The 22,527-nt window shown below is 36.8% G+C and overlaps 1 protein-coding gene across 4 annotated transcripts in view; it reads right to left on the reverse strand.

Annotated features, from left to right (window-relative positions):
• VPS13B (vacuolar protein sorting 13 homolog B) overlaps positions 1–22,527 on the reverse strand; it is a 669,566-nt gene that overhangs the window by 174,618 nt on the left and 472,421 nt on the right. For all 4 annotated transcript variants that reach the window (XM_024572260.3, XM_024572257.3, XM_045181664.2 and 1 more), the window contains one exon: positions 20,243–20,380. In XM_024572260.3, coding sequence (XP_024428028.2) covers positions 20,243–20,380 — 138 coding nt within the window. The remainder of the gene's footprint in view (positions 1–20,242; positions 20,381–22,527) is intronic.

Raw genomic sequence — 22,527 nt, forward strand, 5'->3', positions numbered from 1 at the left:
TGTGTCCCCTAGAACAAGGGGGACATAAAGGAAAGAATAAACAAATGGGATCTCATCAAAATAAAAAGCTTCTGCATGGCCAAAGAAAATATCAGCAAAATGAAAAGGGAACCAACTGTATGGGAGAATATATTTGAAAACGATACCTTGGACAAGGATTTGATCTCCAAAATATATAAAGGAGTCACACAACTCCACTCCAGGGAGACAAACAATCCAATTAAAAAATGGGCAAAGGACCTGAACAGACATTTCTCCAAGGAGGAAATACAGAGGGCCCAGAGACATATGAAAGGATGCTCAACATCACTGGCCACCAGAGAGATGCAAATTAAAAGCACTAGGAGATACCACTTCACATTGGTGAGAATGGCCATCATAAACAAATCAACAAACAACAAGTGATGGTAAGCATGTGGAGAAAAAGGAACCCTAGTGCACTCTTGGTGGGAATGCAGAATGGTGCAGCCACTGTAGAAAACAGTATGGAATTTCCTCAAAAAGTTAAAAATAGAACTGCCTTTTGACCCAGCAATTCCACTGCTGGGATTATACCCTAAGAATCCTGAAACACCAATCCCAAAGAACCTGTGCACCCCAATATTCAGAGCAGCACAATTTACAATAGCCAAGTGATGGAAACAGCCTAAGTGCCCATCAGTAAGTGAGTGGATCAAAAAACTGTGGTACATTTATACAATGGAATACCATGCAGCAGGAAGAAAGGAGCTCCTACCCTTTGTGACAGCACGGATGGAAACTGGAGAGCATTATGCTAAGTGAAATAAGGCAGGAGGTGAAAGACAAATACCATATGATCTCACCTATAAGTGGAACCTAATCAACAAAACAAACAAGAATGCAAAATAGAACCAGAGACATTGAAATAAAGAACAAACTAACAGTAACAAGAGCGGGTGGGAGAGGGGGATTATGGGGGAAAGAAGAGGGAAGGGTCGTCAAGGAACATGTGTAAAGGATCCATGGACAAAGTCAAAGGTGGGTAGGATTGAGGGTGGGGCAGGAGAGAGTGGTGGGGGGAAAATGGAGACAACTGTACCTGAACAATAATTAAAAAAATTGAATTTCTCTATATTGATCATGTGCAACTGAAATAAAGAATTGAAAACAAAAATAACACTTAAAGTAGCTTCAAATAAGGTAAATACTAAGGTATAAATCTAATAAAACATATGCAGGGGTGTCTAACCTTTTGGTGTCCTGGGCCACCCTGGAAGAAGAGTTGTCTTGGGCTACACATTAAATACACAAAGATTAACAAAAACTGTGAGCAAAAAAACAGTTTTAAGTAAATTTAAAATTTTGTGTTGGGCCGCATTCAACAGCCATCCTGGGCCGCATGTAGGGCGTGGGCCACAGGTTGGACACCCCTCAAAGGATTTGTATAGAATGAATACTACAAAATCCTAATTAAAAATTAAAAAAAAGACCTAAATAAGTGGAGAGAGATACCATACATATAACTCATGGATTCATGGAAAACTCCACATAGTAAAGATGTCAGTTCTCCCCAAATTGATCTATAGATTTAACATAGTTCCAATAAAAATCCCAGCAGTATTTGTTATAGATACAGACAAGCTGACTTTAAAATTTACATTGGAAAGCCAAGGAACCAGACCAGCCAAAACTCTTTTGGAAGAGAATAACACTGGAGGCCTTACACTACTTGATTTTAAGACTTACTGTGAAGCTACCGTGATCAAGACAGCCCGGTCCTGGAGATGGACACACGTCTCCCAGGTGAAGAGGACAGAGAGGCCAGACAAAGCCGAGAAATGACTTTTGAAAAAGGTGCAAAGTCAATTCAGATGGACATCCACAAGCACACACACACAAAAGTACCTTGAACTCTACTTCATTCCTTATACAAAATTAACTTGAAATAAATCATCGATTATAAGTCTAAATATAAAATGTAAACTATGAAAGTTTTTTAGATGAAAACATAGAAGAAAACATAGATAAAAAAAAGTACTGACAATACAAAGTGCTGGAGAGGCTATGGAGCTAGTGGGACTCTCACACACTGCTGGTAGGAATGCCAAATGATACAGCCACTCCGGAAAATACTTCAGCAGTTTCTTATACGACTTATATGACCCAGCAATACCAGACCTCGCTACTTATCATAGGGGAATGAAAACTATGTTCCTACAACTTATTCACAAATGTTTATAGTAGCTCTATTCATAATCACCAAAATTGGAAACAACTTAAGTGTCCTTCAACGATAAATTGTTAAACTGTGACATACCCACAGAACGGAGTACTACTTAGCAATAAAACATACTACTGATATATGTGACATCTTGGCTGAACAGCAGTATGTGAGTGAAAGATGCCAGCTGGAGAATGTTATATGCAGTATGATTCTATTTGGATAACATTCTCAAAAAGGCAAAACAAACAACAAACAACAGCCCTGAAGTGAGAGGAGTAGCCGTCCGAGATCAGGCTTCAGGGGGAGGTGTGACTAGAAGGGAATCCCAGGAGAGTTTTTTTGGATAATGAAACTTCTATATCTTGATCGTGGTAGTGATTACCCAAATCTTAGTATAAAAGTTTTACATAACATAAAAAGCTTTAACATAAAAGTTAAAATTCATAAAACTATACACCAAAAAAGGATAATTTTACTGTACATTAACTTAAAAAAATAAGACAAAATTATTTCAGTGAGTCGGGATAGTTTTCCCCACTCAATTTCATTATTTTTTTACCCTCATAGGCGTTTCTCAAAGGCTTAAGGGCTTGAATGTGTCCATGGCCCTTATAAGCAGGGGAGGCCCACTTCAGGCCTAAGTGTTAAACTCTGTAATAGGTCAGTTTTTCAGGTTTACTTTCCCCTCTCTAGGGCCCCTCCAGTAAGGTAGTAAAACACGTACCCTAATTAATGGTGAGGTCAGTGCAGCCTTCTATGGAAGGGGGAAAAATGGAATGCTACTACTAAACATTAGAGAAACCAGAGGACAATTCCCAATCTTACTAACACCAAATGCTGAGGCACATAAAAATCAGGGGCTTTAATTTAACACCTAGATTAGAGTCAATTAAGCCAGTAAAACTCAGACGCACAGGTCACTTCGGTGTCATCCAAAGTAGTTTAATTACGAGAGGATATATTCATTCATATAACTTGGTTTGTATTACAAAAAGAAAAATGTACTAAATTCTAGCCTATTCAGCCATCATCTAGATCAGTGATTTTCAACCAGTGCGCCACAAGAATTTTTAAAACATGCAATACTTCACTATTTAGTCAGGGGCACTGACCTCTTTTCCCTTAGATTGTCAAATAAAACATAACAATAGTCGTCTGGTGTGAATCAAAATTATACTTATTTTTTTGTCAGATTGACAAAAAATACATTTTTTGGTGTGCCCCAGAATTTTAGTAATTAGTTTATGTGTGCCATGAGATGAAAAAGGTTGAAAATCACTGATCTAGATTGGGGAATTTCAATTATGACTCTATTTGAGTTACATTATTGACCTAATTCTACCAAATATAACTTCTGTGAATAGTCTGAAAACATAGAGATCCATGTTCCAAAGCAATGTCAAGGACAGCCCACAGTATTTAGTCAGTACAAGCCTAGCAACTCAAAATGGAGATGGCAGATGCAGAATGAATTATCAATCATACATAGAGCTGCCTCGTCTTGCTCTTCTGTATGAGTCATGGATCTCTATTAGGTCGCAAGTTGACATATAACACTTAACCAGGGCTCCACAAATTTTAGAAATAAGAAAATCTGAAGCAGTATCTGGATCTCTATCATAAAATTTGTCCCAAACTCTCTGTATGATTTAAAATTTTAATAACTTCAGAAGCATAGTTGCTACAGAATTATTTAAAAAAATCATTTGAAAACTTCATTATCTAAATTTCTTATAGATTTCTTCTGATTCATTACTTTGAAATGTGGATTTTAACTTTGTGGGCTGCGGTTTCTGGATGAGCCGTTCTCAGGCCAGTGCATGGGTAGAGGAGGACTGCTCACCAGGAACGAGAGTCACTCCATCTCCCTCTCCTGTGGGGTGCAGGCAAAACTGCTATCCATGCGTCAGAACTTCATTCCTTGGATAATGTGAAATCTAGGGTTACAAATGCAGCAACGGATAAAAGTTTTTAAAGTTCAAAAATCTAATAGAGCTGTGTACATGGCACAAGACAGGTGTTAGGTTAACTTTTTATAAAAAAGAAAAAGGTATTTAGGCTATTTAAATAATTTACCTTTTAATTGTTTTTGTGTGTTTGTATACAGTGCAGTCTTTGTGCGTGGTGACCTCCAGCGGGCCACAGCATCCCTCACCCCTACCCCACTACAGCGACAGTGCTGAGCCACATTCCTTGCAAACCAACCCTGTTCCATGGGTAAATGGTGAGTCTGAGGCAGTCCCACTTGGGCAAGTCAGCTAGTACTATAGGCCAAGAGTTGACAAAGTAGAGCTGAAATGAGGCTATATTGTAATACTGGGTATTCTTTTCAGCGGTACCAGCTCCAGGAGATGGAAGTATAGACCAGAATGAGAAGCACCACAAACCAAATAGCTCCCTTTACTGCAGCATAAAGTCTATCAACGTGTGACTCCTTGAACCAAAATCATAAAGTCATGGTCATACCTGATAAGTCAGCAAATCTGTACTGTTATTTTTACTACACAGGGTCGCTAGACTTTCAAATCCTTGAACTAGCCAGGCATGTTTTTGGTAGAATACTAGTGCCTTTACTGTAAGTATTTTCAGTCTTATAATTGTAGGAAGATTATATTTATAAGTGAAAAATATTATGCAATAAAAGTTTAGCACTTTTAAGCATAGAAACATAAAAGTAAAAATTGAGCAATGTAGTTTCTGGTCTTTGTTTATATTTTAAAACATGATAAAAGCTAAAAAGATTCTGCACAGAAAAAGATACCATCAGTAAAACAAAAAGGCAACCAACCGAATCGAAGGAATTTCCCATATTTGCTAATGATACCTCTGATAAGGGGCTAACATTTAAAATATAAAGAACTCATACAACTTAACAACAACAAGAATGAAACAATCCAATTAAAAATGGGCAGAGAGCCTGAACACTTTTCCCAAGGAGACATACAAATAGCCAACAGATACATGAAAAGATGCTCAACTTTACCAGCTATGAGGGAAATGCAAATCAAAACCACAACAAGGTTATCGCCTCACACCTGTTAAAATGGCTACTGTCCATAAGAAAAAAATAAGTGTTAGAGAGGATGTGGAAAAAAGGGAGCCCTCATATACTGCTCCTGGGAATACAAACTGGTGCAGCCTCTATGGAAAACAGTATGGAGGTTCCTCAAAAATTTAAGAATAGAGCCACCATATGACTCAGCAATCCCTCTTCTGTGTGTGTATCTATCTGAAAATTTTGAAAACATTTATTTGTAAAGATATATGCATAACTGATTTGCATAGATGCATATATCCCTATATTCACTGTAGCATTATTCACAATAGCCAAGACAAGGAAACAACCTCGGTGTTCTTTGACTGATGATTGAATAAAGAAGATGTGGCACATACATACAATGGAATACTACTCAGTCATAAAACAGGGTTAAATGTTGCCATTTGCAACAACATAGATGGAACACGAGAATATCATGCCAGGTGAAATAAGTCAGGACGAAAAGGACAAGAACAGTATGATTTCATTCATGTGTGTGATATAAAGCAGAAAACAACAGAGGGACAAACAAAACAAACTCATAGACACAGCCAACAGTATGGTGGTTACGGCGGCGGGGGGGAGGAGGGGAGAGGGGCAGAGGGCGAAGAAGGCCGACTATGTGGTGATGAAGGAGACTAGATTCTGGGTGGTGAGCACAAAATGCAATGTACAGATATAAAATTACATACCTGAATCTTACATAATGTTATTAACCAATGTTACCACAATATATTTAATTTTATAAAAAATTGATTAAAAACACTAATCTCATTTATTAAGATAAAAACATTAAAGAAATGAACTAGGAAAGTTTTATTCAACAGTGGAAGCTGTTTTATAAGAACTGGAAATACAACTGGATAAAGAACCAGGCATAGATTGTTAATGTGGACTTTATTCCAATTTCTCTCAGATTCTTGTTTTAAAGGATTTCAAATTTTTCCATAATCCTCATTGAACTTTAATAAATGGAGTATTATCGAAGTTTAAATTTCAAGAATATGCGGTTATAGAGGATCTCCCAGCTGAGTCATCAATTGCTCTGCCAGATCTAATTTCTCACTGTCCCTACAGCACACTCTGTGTCTTGAACTTCCCCAGTAAACCCATGCCTGTCAATTATTAGATTCTAATTACCTTTCAAAACTTTCTGAACGGCTACCAGGAAATAGAATGATGGAATGAATGACTATTGAGTCAAAAGGAGATTAGACAAATACAAATAAATTACACTTGTTCTACACTCCCATCACCCTAGGAGATGACTTAACAGTGAAAGGAAAGGAATCATACTGTAATAATGAAATCAGAGCGGGAATTCAAGTCCCAGTGGTGAGTCCCCTAAGTTTACGTTAATGTACACCTTGTGGGGAACCAAACATCAACTGGAAAAGTTTCCTGAAAACTGTTCCAGCTATTTTCTCATTTAAAATGTTCCAACTTTACTTGACCCATTAGTCATCATATTACTTACATTTATGATGTATTTTGAAATCTATTACCAAAAACCCAATGGATTCAATATGGCTTGTGATACCCAAATCATAACATTTATGAAAGAAAACTTCTTTGTTAAGTGGTTCTTCCTTTGGAATTTTATTTGTAAGAGACAAAAAAACTTTCAGACAAGCACGGCTTGCTAGGAAAAGTCACTGCATACATGCGTGGCTATGGACCGACACAGGAATGATGGTATCCACTCCTACCCCCTAGTTTAGAGAGGTAAACGCAAAACAGAGCAAGTCTATGATCAAGGCTGACTTCATGCACAATAGTAACTCTAATAAAGATATTTTTAATTATTAGGGCACAGTACATTTTTTTCCTCTTATTCAGCTATTCAAATTCAGATTTTTGTTACAGTGTCCAAGTAAAGGTGTTCATTGTGATAAGGGAAGATAGAGAATTAGTATTCACAGGTGTGACAGCTGCCCAAGAAAATGAGATCAACCTGTTTTCATGACAGTGTGAAATGTAAAGTCCTCAGTGGTGGCAGAAATGAGTGCTTCCATTAATAACGGTCCACCAAGGGGATCTGGGCATACACGCTGTCCCACATGGTGGTGAGGAGGCTCAGAGACCTGGACTGACACATGCCCGTGACTGCGCGAGTGCACAGCAGTTCCTGGTGCTTATCGCTGGAATGTGGGCTTCGTCACTGCCAGCACAACTACTCCGGCGCGTATTCCTATGATCCAGCATTGACTTTTTGTGACTGTATTGCCCTCATACCCGAAAATGACAGCATAAAAGTTCTGATGTTAGTGTAGTTGTACTGGTTTTCTAAAATGAATATATTGAACTGAACTCATCTAAATGAGCTTCTCTCTCTCTATGTAGTCATCATAAAAGGCCAAGTCCATTCTGTTGCTCCAATAATTCTGGCAGCTTCTGGGGTGCCTATGTCCTTTCCCCCCATTCTCAATGACAGCATATACTCATGCTTGGAGACAGCCAATTTGATATTTGGGAACAGCCTAACATTGCTTGAGATAAGGGAGAAAGGATTCCAGACTGAGGGAGGATTAAAAACATAGGCGAGCCAATTTATAGAGGTTTCCACTGCCAATGATGAGACAATCTGAACGTCATTAAAAGTAATGAGTTCAGAATAATATCAAACAACTGGCCACCTCTGAAATATGCTAAAAAACCAACTAATTTTTCTGCTTTTTGAGGTATAGTTGACAAATACAATTATATGATACTGAAAAGGTATGTTGTGATAACTGATATATATTGTGAAAACATCCATCCCATCTAGAAAACCAACTCATTTTCAAAAATGGGTAAATCAAAGGAAAGAAGTAAGCATTTATCCTGCTTTTCTTAGATGAACAATATTACTGAGTAGATGACTGAATGTTTCTCTTTATAGAAGTATTCCAGTTAACACACGAAAAAGGAATGCGAGATTGAAGATCCTGCTGTTAGCAACCTCCAGTGAATTTAGTCTTAGAGCATTGATGGCTGTTAACATCACAAGAGACCTTCAAACATTATGTGCCTCCTGATGAAACAATATAAAACCTTTTTACAAACCATCTTGTTTAAAAAAGAAAAGACATCTGAATCAGATTAATCCAACTACCAACTTATATGTAGGAAATAAATAAGACAGGGGCACAGACAAAATCCAAACTATGATAAACTCTACAGAACAAATGATGTGGTTTCTTAAATACATACAAGAGATGGAAAAAAAAAGGAAGAGGAAACCTATTGATAAGAGAAAGCTGAAAGACACATTAACCAACAGTAATGCATAGACCTTATCTGGCTCCTGGCTACACACACACATCCACACACATTGTGATATTTATGAAATAATTGCAAATTTGAACACTAACTGGATGTTTGATGATATTGAATAATTCTTATCTTTAGGTTTGATAGTAGTGTTATGGTCATGTTTTTAAAAGTGCTTATCTTTTTGAGATATACATCTGCCCAGAAATTATCCAGCCCCATAACATGAAAAATAGACACTTACTGAAGAAGATACAAGAAACATTGTACATAGGACAATGATGCCTCAGTCCCTTTTACAGTAGGCACCTCAGGACCTCACACAGTTCTCCTGGCGTCTCTTCCACTGTTCAAAACACCCTGCAAAATCCTTTGCTGGAATTGCCATTAGCTGCTCCATCATATTTTGCTGACTCTCATTGATGGTCTGAAATCTCCTCCCTTTCAAAGGTGATTTTAGTTTTTGGAAAAGCCAGAAGTTGCAGGACACCAAATCTGGGCTGTAGGGGGGCTGAATCAAAAAACTCTGCGCGGGACATAATGCATGAGTGGGTGAGTTGTCGAGATGATGCTGCCAACTACCAGATGCCCATAGCTGCAGCTTTCTGACTCATCTGAATAGTTTTTACTTAGAGGTATGTTCAAGCTTAACACAAAATTTGAAGCAGATTCGTTGCTCTACTCTCTCAGTCATTTTGAATGTGACAGCCACACAGTACACATGCTCACTCAACGGCTTCTACCACCCTCACTGACTAGCACAGTGAAGTCATCATTGTTCACACATGCACATTCCAGTCCACTCTCTTTGGCTGCCAGGTTACACTGATGCCATGCAAATCATTCTCATTATATTAACAATGGCTGGATTTTTCCATACAGATCTTGCTTGTGCATGTTTGCGTGTATAAAATATTACAGATTATATGATGCGTGGAATTTGCTTCAAAATAACACAGAAGGTAAGGAAGTGGAAAGGGATATCTAAGAAACAAAACTGGCCAAACGACAACTGTTTAAGCAGCAGGTCCTATATACTATTCAGTCTACTTTTGTATATGTTTGAAAATTTCCATAATATAAAGTTTTAGAAAGGTTAATGATCACTGAATCTATGAGGTGGGGGCTGGGTAAGTAGGGTGAAGGGATTAGGCAAAGGAAAGAAGGAAAGACTCATGGACACAGACAACAGTATGGTGACTACTAGAGTGAAGGGGAGGGGAGGGAGCAGAGGGTGAAGGGGGATGAATAGTGATGGGAGGAGACTTGACTTTGGGTGGTGAACACACAATACAGTGTACAGATGATGTGCTGTACAATTGTACACCCGAAACCTGTACAATTTTATTAACCAATGTCACCCCAATAAATCCAATAAAAAAAAATGATATATGAATTTGGTATATGAGGAAGTGATATGGGAAGATGATTTCCAACCATTAAAGCCCTCTTTTCCCTCTTCAACTTCAAAAGTTGACCTTCCTTCTAGTTTCATGAAGTTAAAACCATGAAATTTCTTTCAATGACTTGCTATCAAACTGAAAAACTACTGCATATGCCATTTTCCTTACTTTCTTAGTTTCTTACGCTTCTCTAACCTAAAACCTGTTTTTTCACATGCACATTGGATTCTTCTCAAATTCTAAGGAACTCACCTTTGTCTTTTTTTTTCTTTAGTTTATCCAACTCTTCTCTCAACTGGATTCCTCTTGCTGATATTTAAACATGAGAAAGCCCAAGTCTCTTCATTATAAAAATAAAACCTCCAAACCCTGATTTCCAAAATGGCCCTTCACACACTACCCTCATTCCTCACAGCCAAGCTTCTCTGCTTCCACTTTCCCCCTCCTGCTTACTCAGTGCATTCTAGACTAGTGTCCATCCAGGTTAACCCAAGGGAAAAACTCTCGTCACAATGTCTGTAAATCTATTAGGTATTTTCAAATTCTCATTTTTCTGTGTCACTACTTGACACTGTTGAGGACTTCTTCCTTTTGGAACAGTCTTTTTCCTTGGTTTCTTTTGACCTTGTAACACTCTCCAAGGTTTGCTCTTAGCCTTCAGTTTACTTTCTAGGATTCTCCTCCTCCTGGCTAGTAAACACTGATTAAACATCTTCAAGACGAAGTCTTAGGCTCTTTTCTCTACTCCCTCTGTACGCTTTCCTTGAATAGTCTCATATGTGACCATGGCTTGAATGAGCATCTATATCCCAAAGACTCCAAAACCTCTAATCCTTTATCACTAGTTTTAGCGTCTCCTGTGAGTTCCAGATATGTATGCACAATTGCCACAAACCCCATACACCCAAGCCAAACTCTTTGTGATCTTTTCCTACTCCCACAAATTGTGGGGGAGAGACTGCTCCACGATGTGACCACTATCTGTCCCGTGAGCTGGACCTGGACCAAAATGGAGGCTGCCTTCTACAACCATCCCCCACCCGTAGACTATCTGATTGTAATTCATGTTTATTCTGATATAAATCAGCTGCCCTCCCTTGCCTCCTGCTATGTGCTGGCTTCTGAACAGGTTGTTTTCCTGACCTGGTTAAGCATGGAAAGTAATTTCCTGGACCTATTAGCATTCATTCATATATTACCCATGAGTATCTGCCCCACCCCCAGCTGTACCCTATATAATTCTTTGGTGACTGACAAGTGGCATGGGAATCCATTCTGTCTTGTAGCCTCCAAAGACATGCCTTGTATGTAAGTTTCCCTTAATAAATTCTATTAATTACAAGACCGGAGAGCCTCTTCCTCCAGTTTTCCTGCCTTCTGCTCAGCGAGGTAGGCTCTCAGTCTCAGGTCTTTCCCTGATGTGTGTACAGACACAAGTAAAACAAGACAAAACAAAACAAAACAACAAGCCAAATGTGGCTCTCTTCAAGTATTTCCCATGCCATTTAATAGGATTATCACCTATTAAATCCACAGGGGTTGCCATAACAAAATACCATGGACTAGCTCACACAACAGAAATGTATTTTCTCAATTCTTGGGGCTAGAATTCCGAGATCAGGGCACCAGCACAGCTGGGTTCTGGTGAAGGCAGCCTTCCTGGCTTGCAGATGGCTGCCTTCTCGCTAGGTCTTCACATGCCAGAGAGAGAGAGAGAGATAAGCAAGCTCTCTGGTGTCTCTTCTTGTAAGAACACTAATTCCATCTTGAGGGCCCCACCCTCAGGACTGCATCTAAAACTGATTTACCTTCCACAGGCCCCATCTCCAAAAACCATCACACTGGGGACCCGGGCTTCAACACAGGAATTTTGTGGCAACACAATTCAGTCCATAGTGGCGTTTATCCAATCAGAACAGTCGGAAACTCAGAAGTCACTCCTCACTCTTACCCCCCCCCCACTCTATTACCACTGTCTGTGGAGTCTCCCTCCCAAATGTCTACATTTTCAATTTCCCCGTTTATATCACCCTTCCCTGATTCAACGTGCCATTATCTCACACCAGTATGACTGCAGTGTTCTCCTAATTGGTCCGGTGCATCTACTCTAGCCCCTCTTATCTCTTCTACATCCTGCAACTAGAGTCATCTTTCAAAATGCAAATATAACCCTATCAACATACACACACCCCGTCCCACCAGATACATGTCCTGCTTAAAGCTCTTCAGTGGTTTCCCAATGCCCTTAATAAAAAAGATCTAAAATCCCTTATTACAGCCAGCAAGGCCGCGCCTCAGCCTCTCCCTTCACCCTCAACTCTCACCACTGTTCCCTCACTCTGCCCTGCAGTCATTTCCTTCAGTGACCCATGATTTCTCTCCCCCAGGGTCTTCTGCACCTTCTCCCTGAAATCCTTCCACCCATGCCTCCATGTCCTTGGTTACTTTACTCCTTTCAATCCTGTGGAACTCAGCTCAAGTGTAGTGACTCAGAGAAGTTTCCCTAAATCTCTACTTTTTATGAATCCACAGAACTTCATGACACTTATGTTAGTTTATAATTGCACATTACTTTGTGCAATTATTTGGTAATCAAATTGTCTTTTCTACTACACTGTGTACATTTATTGACAGAAGGAACGAACTGTCTTTTGCCCACCACTATATTCCCAGGGCTTGGAATGACACTTGGAACACTGTAGTTGCTCATAAATACTTGTGAAAGTAGAGAAAGAGTTCCATCAGGGATTACACCCATCATCTTAGAACTTGAAGGGATCTTAGGACAAGTCTCTTAGGTTACAAAGGAGATACTGAGGTTTGAAGAATTAAAATGATTTTATTTAGGATCATTTGCATGGTGACTGTAAGCTTGGACTATCCAGGTGACACCGGATTGCAGAGAGTCCTGAAGGCCGAGGGGGTGTGACTTGATGAACTGAGGGAGGTGGGCGGTCAAGACTCATGAGTTTGGTGGCAGAGGCTAATCTGGCAAGGACCCGGGGGCCAGGATTATTGAATAAAAGGAGAATCTGAAGTGAGGGCTGCCAGGAAACAGACTGAGGAAGCAATCAGGCCATAAAGCTACCCCAGGAAGGTAGCGGGCACAACGGAGAATCATTTCAAAAGGAAAACATGGAGGACTTGGAATAAAAAGAAGGATGAATTGAAGGTGATAGTAATGTTGTCAGGGGTCATGAGGGGAACAGTGCTGCTCTGTACAGAAATCTGAAGACTATACTAAAAGGAAGAAGTGAATAAGAAGAGGGGAGGAAAGTGGTTTAACTGTATGGTTGTATTTTAAATAACTAAGCATACCTAATAGGCAGATGGAGAAACAGTCCTGGAGTGGAGTAATAAGTCAAAACCAGAACTAGGCATTTGGGAGTTGCTAGCATAAAAGACAGGTGAGGTTATCATGTCTTTGGAGCGAGGTAAGAACAGAAGGCTCAAGACTGTGTCCTTGGGAAGGCAGAGGGCTTGAGAGCTGGGGGAAGCAGAGCTGTGTGCAAACACAACGTTTGCAAACTTCCTAAGTTATGTAGAAGCCAGATAATGTGCTTTTTTCTCTTAGTGTACGCCGACTACCCTCATTTGCTTTGGTAGAGGAGAGAATACTGACAGAATTAGAGCACATGGAGAAATGAAAAATCTCAGTAATTGCCACAACACTGACTTTCCTGTAGGAGACCGTGTGCTGGCTTCTGACCATCTCGCCACCCCCACAGACAGCTTCTGTGACTCTCTGGGTCCTGTGACTTAGCCAATGCAGTCCCCTGGAGGGGCCACTGTCAGCCAGACCTTCAAAGAAGATTTACAGTCCCTTTATTCTACAGTGCTGGAAAGTAAATGATACGTATAGCTTACTGATTCTATGGTGGAAAACTTGGTATTAAAATCAGGTTATTCTCTGAATAAAAGAAAAATGTTTATTAAAAATCAGTTAGTTAAAAATCATCCATTTTCCCAATTTCTTTGCAAAATCCAAGTTACAGTTGAACTATAAGGTTGAAATAATGAGAGGACACCTGTATTTAAAAATTTTTGGTCCATTTCCTACTTCACATTCTGACACCAAGTTTGCTGTTTCATGTTGATACATCATGGGGAATGCGAGCTACAATAATGTAACGCTGACGCTGCAAACTGGAACCCATAAAACTCAGGAAATGTAAAAGTCAAGGTTCTCACAGTTTCATTAACTAGTTTACATTTCTGAAATGTAGAAGAGATAGCCCATAAGTATGGCTGTAAAATTGAATTTACATAAAGACAGGACTCCAATTATTAGGTTATGGTCCTTGACCCTATTTCCAGAAAGAGAAAAGAGGCAAAGGGTTAACTATCGGGCTATATTAAGATAAATAAATTTAAAAGAGCTTGTTAAGATTCATTCTTTCACTTCGAATCTCCTTGCATTTAAAAATCCTATTGCTTATTCCTCATTTTCCACTCTGGAAAATGTCCAGAGGCTATTTGGGTCATCTTTTTCAGGTGTCTTACTTCACCTGAACCAGTCGCCTTCAAGATATGTCTGAATTAATCTCTATTGAGTAGTGGATTTAGGAATAAGAGAATATATACAGAGTTCACTAACAAAGGAAAAACATTTTAAAAATACACATATTTGGGGGTAAACAGTGTAAAATTTCTACTTTATATTCATATAAATAATCCTGTTTGAATAGTGTGTTATGTATCTGAGTTTTTTAAGTAATATTTCACATTATTTAAAATATACATTTTAATTCAAATCAAAGATATTTGTGGAAATGGGATATTTAGGATATTTTGGAACTTTTTAAAAGTAAAAATTAAAATTATTTCAACTTGCAACACATTAAGTTAATCCATGAAAATAAAAAAAGAGTATTCAAGACAGGGTTCAACCGATTAAAACTCAAATAAAATTTTAAAACAAAAGTCAAATAAAACCAGAGATGAAACCAATCCAATGTTAGAATGAAATCAGAAATACTGAAAAATACATAAGTAAATTAATGAATGGGTTAAACAAGGAGAGGCTAAAGAAATAATTTTATTAAGAGAAAAATATTAGTGTCTATGTATGTCAACTAGAGACATTAGGTATACTAAAAATAAAATAAATGTGAAATTACACCCATAACTTTGTGTTTGCTACAATCATGTTACTTAACTTATATGAGGATTGTGATATGCTAATTATAATAAAAAATAAATTCTCCCATATTTCTTCTTTGTTGTCATTTAAATGTCATTTTATGGCTATAGTAACAGTGTTCAAAAATATGCCTGCAAAGGAACAACGAAAAAAATACCAGGGAGCTCAAATGTTTTTGCAAATGACCCTGGTTAATTAGAAAAATCTGCACCCTTCCCAGTTCTTCTCACGTGTCAGCTCTCATTAAATTAAAAAAAAAAAAAATCTCATTTCAAAGTTAAGAAATCCTATGGTTAACACAACTTTTAAACTGGGATCAAGTGGGCACATTGCTATGTTTCTGTATGATGTCATACCAAGCAGTTCACAGCTGAATTTGAATTTGGGAGAAGTATGAATGATTTTTCAATATAAGGAATATCTGATCTAATGCTAATTTCTTCTCTATAGGCTAACTGTGCAGGGAACAGGTGGCCCTGCTTTCAATTATGGAGGGCTAGCATGCCAGTGTGAGGCCTGGATTAGTTCACCTTCTCATGGGGAATTTTCCTCGGTTGGGAATGGATTTATTATGGCTTCACACATGGAATAGAGCTCATGTCAGCTGAGGGCAGTGACACATCATATGATTCAAATTAACCTGCTGTGGACTGTTCTGCAGGGCTGAGATTGTGTATTAAAATGACGACATTTTAAAAACAGCTTGAAAGAAACCAGGATTGCTGAACTGCAATGGTTCCAATTTGTTCCAACTAATCTATCACCTGCTGGAGATATTATTCTAGTGGGTTTCTGGTAGCTGTTGTTTTCCAGGTTTCTCCAAGCCACTGACCTTGCTAATGGGTACAATTGTTGCCTCTGAAGGATGGAGGTGGGGGCTGAGAGAGCTCCCAAGGGGTGTTTGATGTTGAAGTTGGGACCTGCCATTGCTCTAAAGTACTATCAAGTGAACTGTGGAAGTAAGCGAATACTCAAGAACTTGAATTACTTCCCCAAACGCAAATGCTAAAGAGCAGCATTTTTACCACCTTGTATAGATAAAATAATTCCTGAAAAAATCTGAATGGCTGATTTCAAAAGCTGTTAAGTTTGCAACTTCATGAAGAAAATTTAAGGTTAGGTAGCTATAATCAGTATGTGCTGTACTCTTCAGGGTCATAACTTTGATTGCTACTGCAGCCTTAATCCAATAGCAAGAACAGAATTAATGAAAATATACAATTTTAAAGATGTAGCATAGAGCATTCTTTGGGAATGATACTTAATGACGTGCATATAGGTAAAAACTAATGGTAACAAAAAATTCTTAATGATAATACTGCATAAAAATTAGAAGCAATATTTGCAATACTAAAAAAAAAGACTTTTTTATTTTTCAAGAAAAGGAAATAGTATTAGGGAATACTATAAAGCTGAAGTTGTTACCCCTGTCTCAGTATAAATAATATTACTCTCAATATATTATTACCTAAAATCTAGAAAAACATAATTTTCTTGAGTTGACAAAAATCTATAAAATAATACATTCCTAAGGCAAGACAGGCTTTAACGTATCCTATTATTCCTATTGATCTGTAAATTAGTACACAGTGGCAATCTGGCTGTACAGTGAGAGAATATAATTATTCTATGGAATAACACCTACCTATATATACTTTAAGTGACAAATAGTTTACAGTAAGGATGTGTTTGTCTAGGAGTAAATTCTGGAGCAGTTCAAGTTTGTTAGTTTAGTGCTTTAGTGGAATCCAGCACAGGGGATATATCATTTAAACTAATCTTCCCTCAAAAAATTTATGAAAGAAAAGTACTCTTGGTTAGAAGAGACTTAGAAGAACTGGACTCAGACTCCGAAGAACTTAAACCATTTACTGAACATTGTTTTTAATTTTTCATTAAAAAGTACCATTTAAAAAAAACACTCATATTCTATGTATCATTCTCCTGTCCTGTGCCCCCAATATCTGCAGTTTGGCCTTCAATATCTGTAACTGATGGTATTAGGAAAATCACATATATATGTATGTCTGTGTATACACACTCATATATATATACACACACAATTTTTTCATAAGTTGAGTCATATAAAACCGTGGTACAAAAAGTGTAGTCTCTAGACAGATAGCAACCACTTCATTTGGGAGCTTGTTAGGAATGTAGAATTTTATCCTCAACTTCTAGGGCTATCAAATCACATTTTTATTTTAACTAGCTCCCTGGGGATGGTTCAAAAGCACACAAGTTTGAGAAGCACTGCTCTAAAATAATTATTTCAGCTAATTTATTTAAAAGTTTGAATCTTCAGACAGATTCTCATTATTATTGAATGAACATAAGATTAGAAATAGCATATATGTAATTGCCAATTTAAAAAAGTCTAAGAAACTATTTTTAAAAATCGCATTTCAACTACACAGTTGCATTAAGTTCTAGAACTTAATGCATAATTATAAACATATAATTTTAAAATTGTTTAAAATATGTTTAAAATTATAAACATATAATTTTTGATTCATTCATTGACATTTCTCTTAAAATTCAACTTATTTGACTGCCATGAAAATACAGTAAACAATTTACCATTGATTTGCCGATCCTATTCCTTTTACAAACAAATCAATAACATGTAAACTAGAACAGAACTTTCTAGACGAAGTGAGTGAAAGACTGTGCCTAAAAACAAAAGAAATCTGACACTAAGAAAGATAAATAAGAGGTAAATCCAAGTCTCCTAGTGACTTCTCCATTAAGCTGACAATACGATCTTACCCTATTTCCTCCATTCTGACATGTTCAGTTTTTTACATGTGAACAACTGAAGTCAGGAAGTGTCTTGCAACTGATGTAATAAGACGAAACTGTACCATAGTTTAAACAGCAGATATTTTTTTCTTTTTCTTAGTGGTGTATAAAATCTTTTTGCCTAAATTGGTGGTGGCTTAGGTTCAATGAAATATGGTACTTCACACTCACTAACCAAGTACTAGGACTCACATTCCTGCCAATCCATCCATTACCTTACCCCAGAGGCTTCTTCCACTTTAATCACTCCCTTAGCCTTCATCACGAGCTTCTAGCTTTCTTCTGAGTGTTTAAAACCCTGTCTAGATACTTACAATGATTAGAAATAGTTCTTCATAAGTCCACACTTTTAAATCCCATCAATAGATAAACATGCCTAACAAGAACTGGGCCCAGGGAAGGGGCCGGTGCTGAGGGTTTCGGGTTGTGTACTGTGACGTGAAAGTAGGCCACCTTCTCCAACTTCAGTCCTGGATCGTAATGCCTTGGCAGGCCAGGGCACACGGACTCAACCAGGTCCATGCCTCAAGATGCATGCCTTTCAGGGTACTGCCGGGGATCTGAAGACAGCATAGCATCACTGTTTTAGATTCTTGATGAATAAACTAATATTCTTTGGGTGACTAATATGTTCTGAAGCACTTTAAGTATAAAATAAAATAAAAACGGAAATACAATATTTTCTGTTAAATATTGGGTATGCCAAAAAGTCTGTTTAAATTTTTCCGTAAAAATAATGTGTTTTGCCATGTATAATGTGCACCCACATTTTTGGCAAAAAAGTTTAGTTAAAAAACCATTCATTTTAATTTTTAATGCAATTATTTATTTATTTATATTTAGATACTTGTTTTTTGTATTAAAAAGGAATTTTAGCATTTATTTTTGAACATATTATAGTATAAGAAATTTTATGTAACAAATAATTACAAAACACAAGAACAGGTACAAGGTATTTCAGGTACTACCCATGTATAATGTGCATCCTTATTTTTCTCTAAAAAATTTCAGCAAAAAAATATGCATTATATACAGCAAAATATGGTAAAAGACACATTTCTCATTTTCACCAATAACTTTACTTGATGTGGACATTTTGAGTATGTCAGTTATCACTTGTGTGGTATAATGTTTACTGTTCTCAATTAATGTCTCGATTGGATCGCTATCAACTTCAACTGCCCTACCCGACCATGGAGCACTGTCCAGCAAAAAATCTCCAGCACGAAACTTCGCAAACCACTTTTGACATGTTCCATGCATCACAGCACCTTCTCCATATCCTGTACAACTCTTTTTATGCATGTCAGTTGTGTTTTTACCTTTCTTGAAATTAAATAAAGCATAATATGCCAAAAATGTCATGTATTTTCTTTCATCTTCAATATTAAAGTGGCAACACAAAAATTCACCAATTTTTATACTTTTTTTTTTAATGCACGCTGATATGACACCTGTCACAATACAATCTAACAAAAGTGTTTCGAATGAAGGTAAGGACAACTAAGTGCTACTAGAGTACTCTTACCGAAAAAAACAAACGAACTTTTTGGCCAACCCGATAAATAGTTGAAATTTCACTAAGGTGAGGAAGTAATAATAAAAAGAAGAGGAGACAGAACACGAGATGAAGGAAGAAGAAACGGAGCAAGAAAAAGAAAGAGGAGGACAAAGGTAAGGGAAAGAGAGGAAAAATCTTTAGTTACACGACAATTAGTATAGTACAGAAGTGATTGAGGTCTTTGGAGTAATAAAGACATGGGTTTTATTGGATTGTCTGCTGCTACGACCTTGGGCAATTTACATCACTTTTCTTTATTCATAAAATAGGGGTAATTATAACGCCTACTCCTTAGGTTATATGAGTGTGTAAAACACTAGTGCTTGGAACATAATAAGCATTCAATATATTTTGTTATCTGTGTGTATCTATCTAGAACTTAGTATTAATACATTTTGAGCACTTTGCTAATCATTTGAAATAAGTGTATTTGTACATTTAATCAAACCTATCCGTATGCACTATCTTATGTGTGTAGCTCATCCATCCATCCACCCACCCACTGATCTATTTTATTCTCTTCATTTACAGGTAAGGTGCACAGGAGATTAGATTAACTGCTTAAGGTCCCACAGTTAATTAGTAGAAAAGGTAGAGATAAAATCTTGTCTTTGGCTTCCAGTCAGTTACTTTTTATTTGTTAACCACATTTCGTCAGACTAAAGGTAAGTTTTCATGCATATTAACATTTGCCCTTTGATCTCTATAATGGGTAGCCTGAAAAAGAGTACATTTCTGGAGAACAAATGATCTATTCATTTTTGGCAATGAATAGCAAGATTCCTAACAGACCGTATGTACACATTCATATACTCTCATGAAAAAAAAGGTACATACATTTGAACTATGACTTTCTTACCTGGTCCATTAAGAAAGTCTTTAATTTGTAGTATCATGAGGGAAGGTGGAATGCCACTTTTGCTGTCTATTTCTCCCGCCACTGTCTGCAGCCAAACTGTGCAGTAATCAAGGGCTTCAGGAAGAGTCTTCCCAGGATCTGAAGTGACAAAATTGAAGTTAAAAATGTCAATTACATCACAAACGTATCATTTTGTTGTAAGAATTTCAGCTGATAAATAAGGGGAAAAAAAGTCTAGTTAATTATTGTATGTAACCTTCATTGATTCATTTGTATATACATGCAGTATATTCATTTGTACACACAAGTGCTTCTATGGAGAAAGAGAAGCTGTCTTTGCACAAGGTGGAAGGATAAAACCATGTTTTCCAGAACCAGGCCCAAAAGGAAGAGACATTTCAAATCATAACTCATTTCATCTTTGAGTGAAGGTAAGTTTCTGTACTCTGAGCTGCTGACCATTAACAGTTGAATAGTTGGATTTCTTTTTCTTTTTTAAATGGGATGTTGGAAACAAAGAAAAAAGTGTGTAACCTTTTCAGCTTAAAAAAAAGCATACACATGTTCAAAGAAGCAGTGGATTAGTACTACTTAAGGGTTATTTGATCTGTTTTGGAGTTTTACTGACATTACAATCACTTTTTACTGCTAGGCTTTTGAAGTTTAACTTCAGTAGCTTTCCCATAACCTTCTTTAATGATAAAAATCGGTCAATCTTTTAATAGTCCCAATTATAACTAAAACTTGACTTTTTCTGCTTTAACTTTTTCTATTAAATACTGTATATTTTTAAAATCTTTTTTCTGGTTAATATTGTATATATTTTTAAAAAGCATTTTTTAGCAAACAGATGGCAAACGGAATTTACTTTGTAATGTTTAGCAAGCCAGTTTTTATTGCAATAGCTCTTTAAATAAAAACGACTGCTGTATCTTGGCATACAATCTAGTAGGCTTTTTAAAAACTTCTAAATATTCACAGTTTTTCTTTAGTTTCAAGATTGTTTTACTCTCTGTGTTTTAATGGCCTCTGAATGTCAATTTTATAGGGATGTTCTTGCCATGGAGTCCATCTATTCCATTTTCAGTCGATTTGAAATGTGTTATTAAAGTGTTATTTATTTTAGGTTTTATTGATTGGATTGCTTTCAAGAATAGCATTTACATACAGTATATTATATTCAACATATGGTTATATAGTATTACTGTCATATGTGAACTGGGCATATAAATTCTGCCTTGGAATTTGTATTTCCTGACCTTACCATGTGATCCTTATGAAATTTGGCACATATGAACCTTTATGTGATTTCAAAGAAAATACTGAAAGCAATTGATCGTGACGTTAGATCTATGTGGTAAAGATCAAACACTAAACTAGTGCGTTCTTCTCTTTTTATATGATCAGTAAATTTAAAGCAGTGAGAATATGCATAGTGGATCCATTACATAGTAACACTACACTGTTCTCCCTGGTGAAAGGATGGCAAGTGTCTGCTGCTGGGAGGATCCACAATCAGTTTGTAGGAGCCACATAACCTGCCAGGACCAGAGTGTCTATTCCTAGGGCCACGCCCACACAGCCATCACAAAGAAGCTGTTATTATAAAGTAAGTGGTACTGTCCCAGGCCTGTATGAAGAGATAGAATTCTTCACTTTGAAATAAAATAAAATCTAGAGAGAGAACAATAATCTAACAGACAAAACAGATGTAGGTAAAGTAAATAATGAAAAGAGATGAATTTAATTGATGTGGAAATATTAACATGATGTGTTAAGAAATTGTCAGGTAAAACTTAGAAGGATAAGTAAAGCAAGTTATAGGAATCAGATATCCAAACTTGTATGACAGAAAAGGGATATTGTTAATAGATGTTCACATAAACAATATTGATATTAATAGAAAAATGGGAAGAGGATAGATAAGCAATTATTAAATGAACAAAATTAATAAACAATGAAGAAAAACAAATAGCATATAAACATTTAAAATATAAACATTAAGAATATTCAATCTTAGCAATAATCAAAAGTCATTTTTAAATTATTTGTTTTATTTCATTTATAATTGATTAATTAATTTTTAAAATAAAGAACATTTCACCTATCAGATAGGCCAAGACTAAAAGAAGCTGAAGTCTGTGTGATATATACACACGTATCCACACACACTCATTGTAGAATTGTTAATCATAGCAAAAATAGAAAACAACCTAGATGCCCAGCAACAGATTAATGCTAAATAAACAATGGTAATACATGTAATTATTTAAAGAATAAGATCT

Source organism: Desmodus rotundus, chromosome 8 (genome assembly GCF_022682495.2).
Source record: "Desmodus rotundus isolate HL8 chromosome 8, HLdesRot8A.1, whole genome shotgun sequence".
Classification (NCBI taxonomy): Eukaryota; Metazoa; Chordata; class Mammalia; order Chiroptera; family Phyllostomidae; genus Desmodus; species Desmodus rotundus.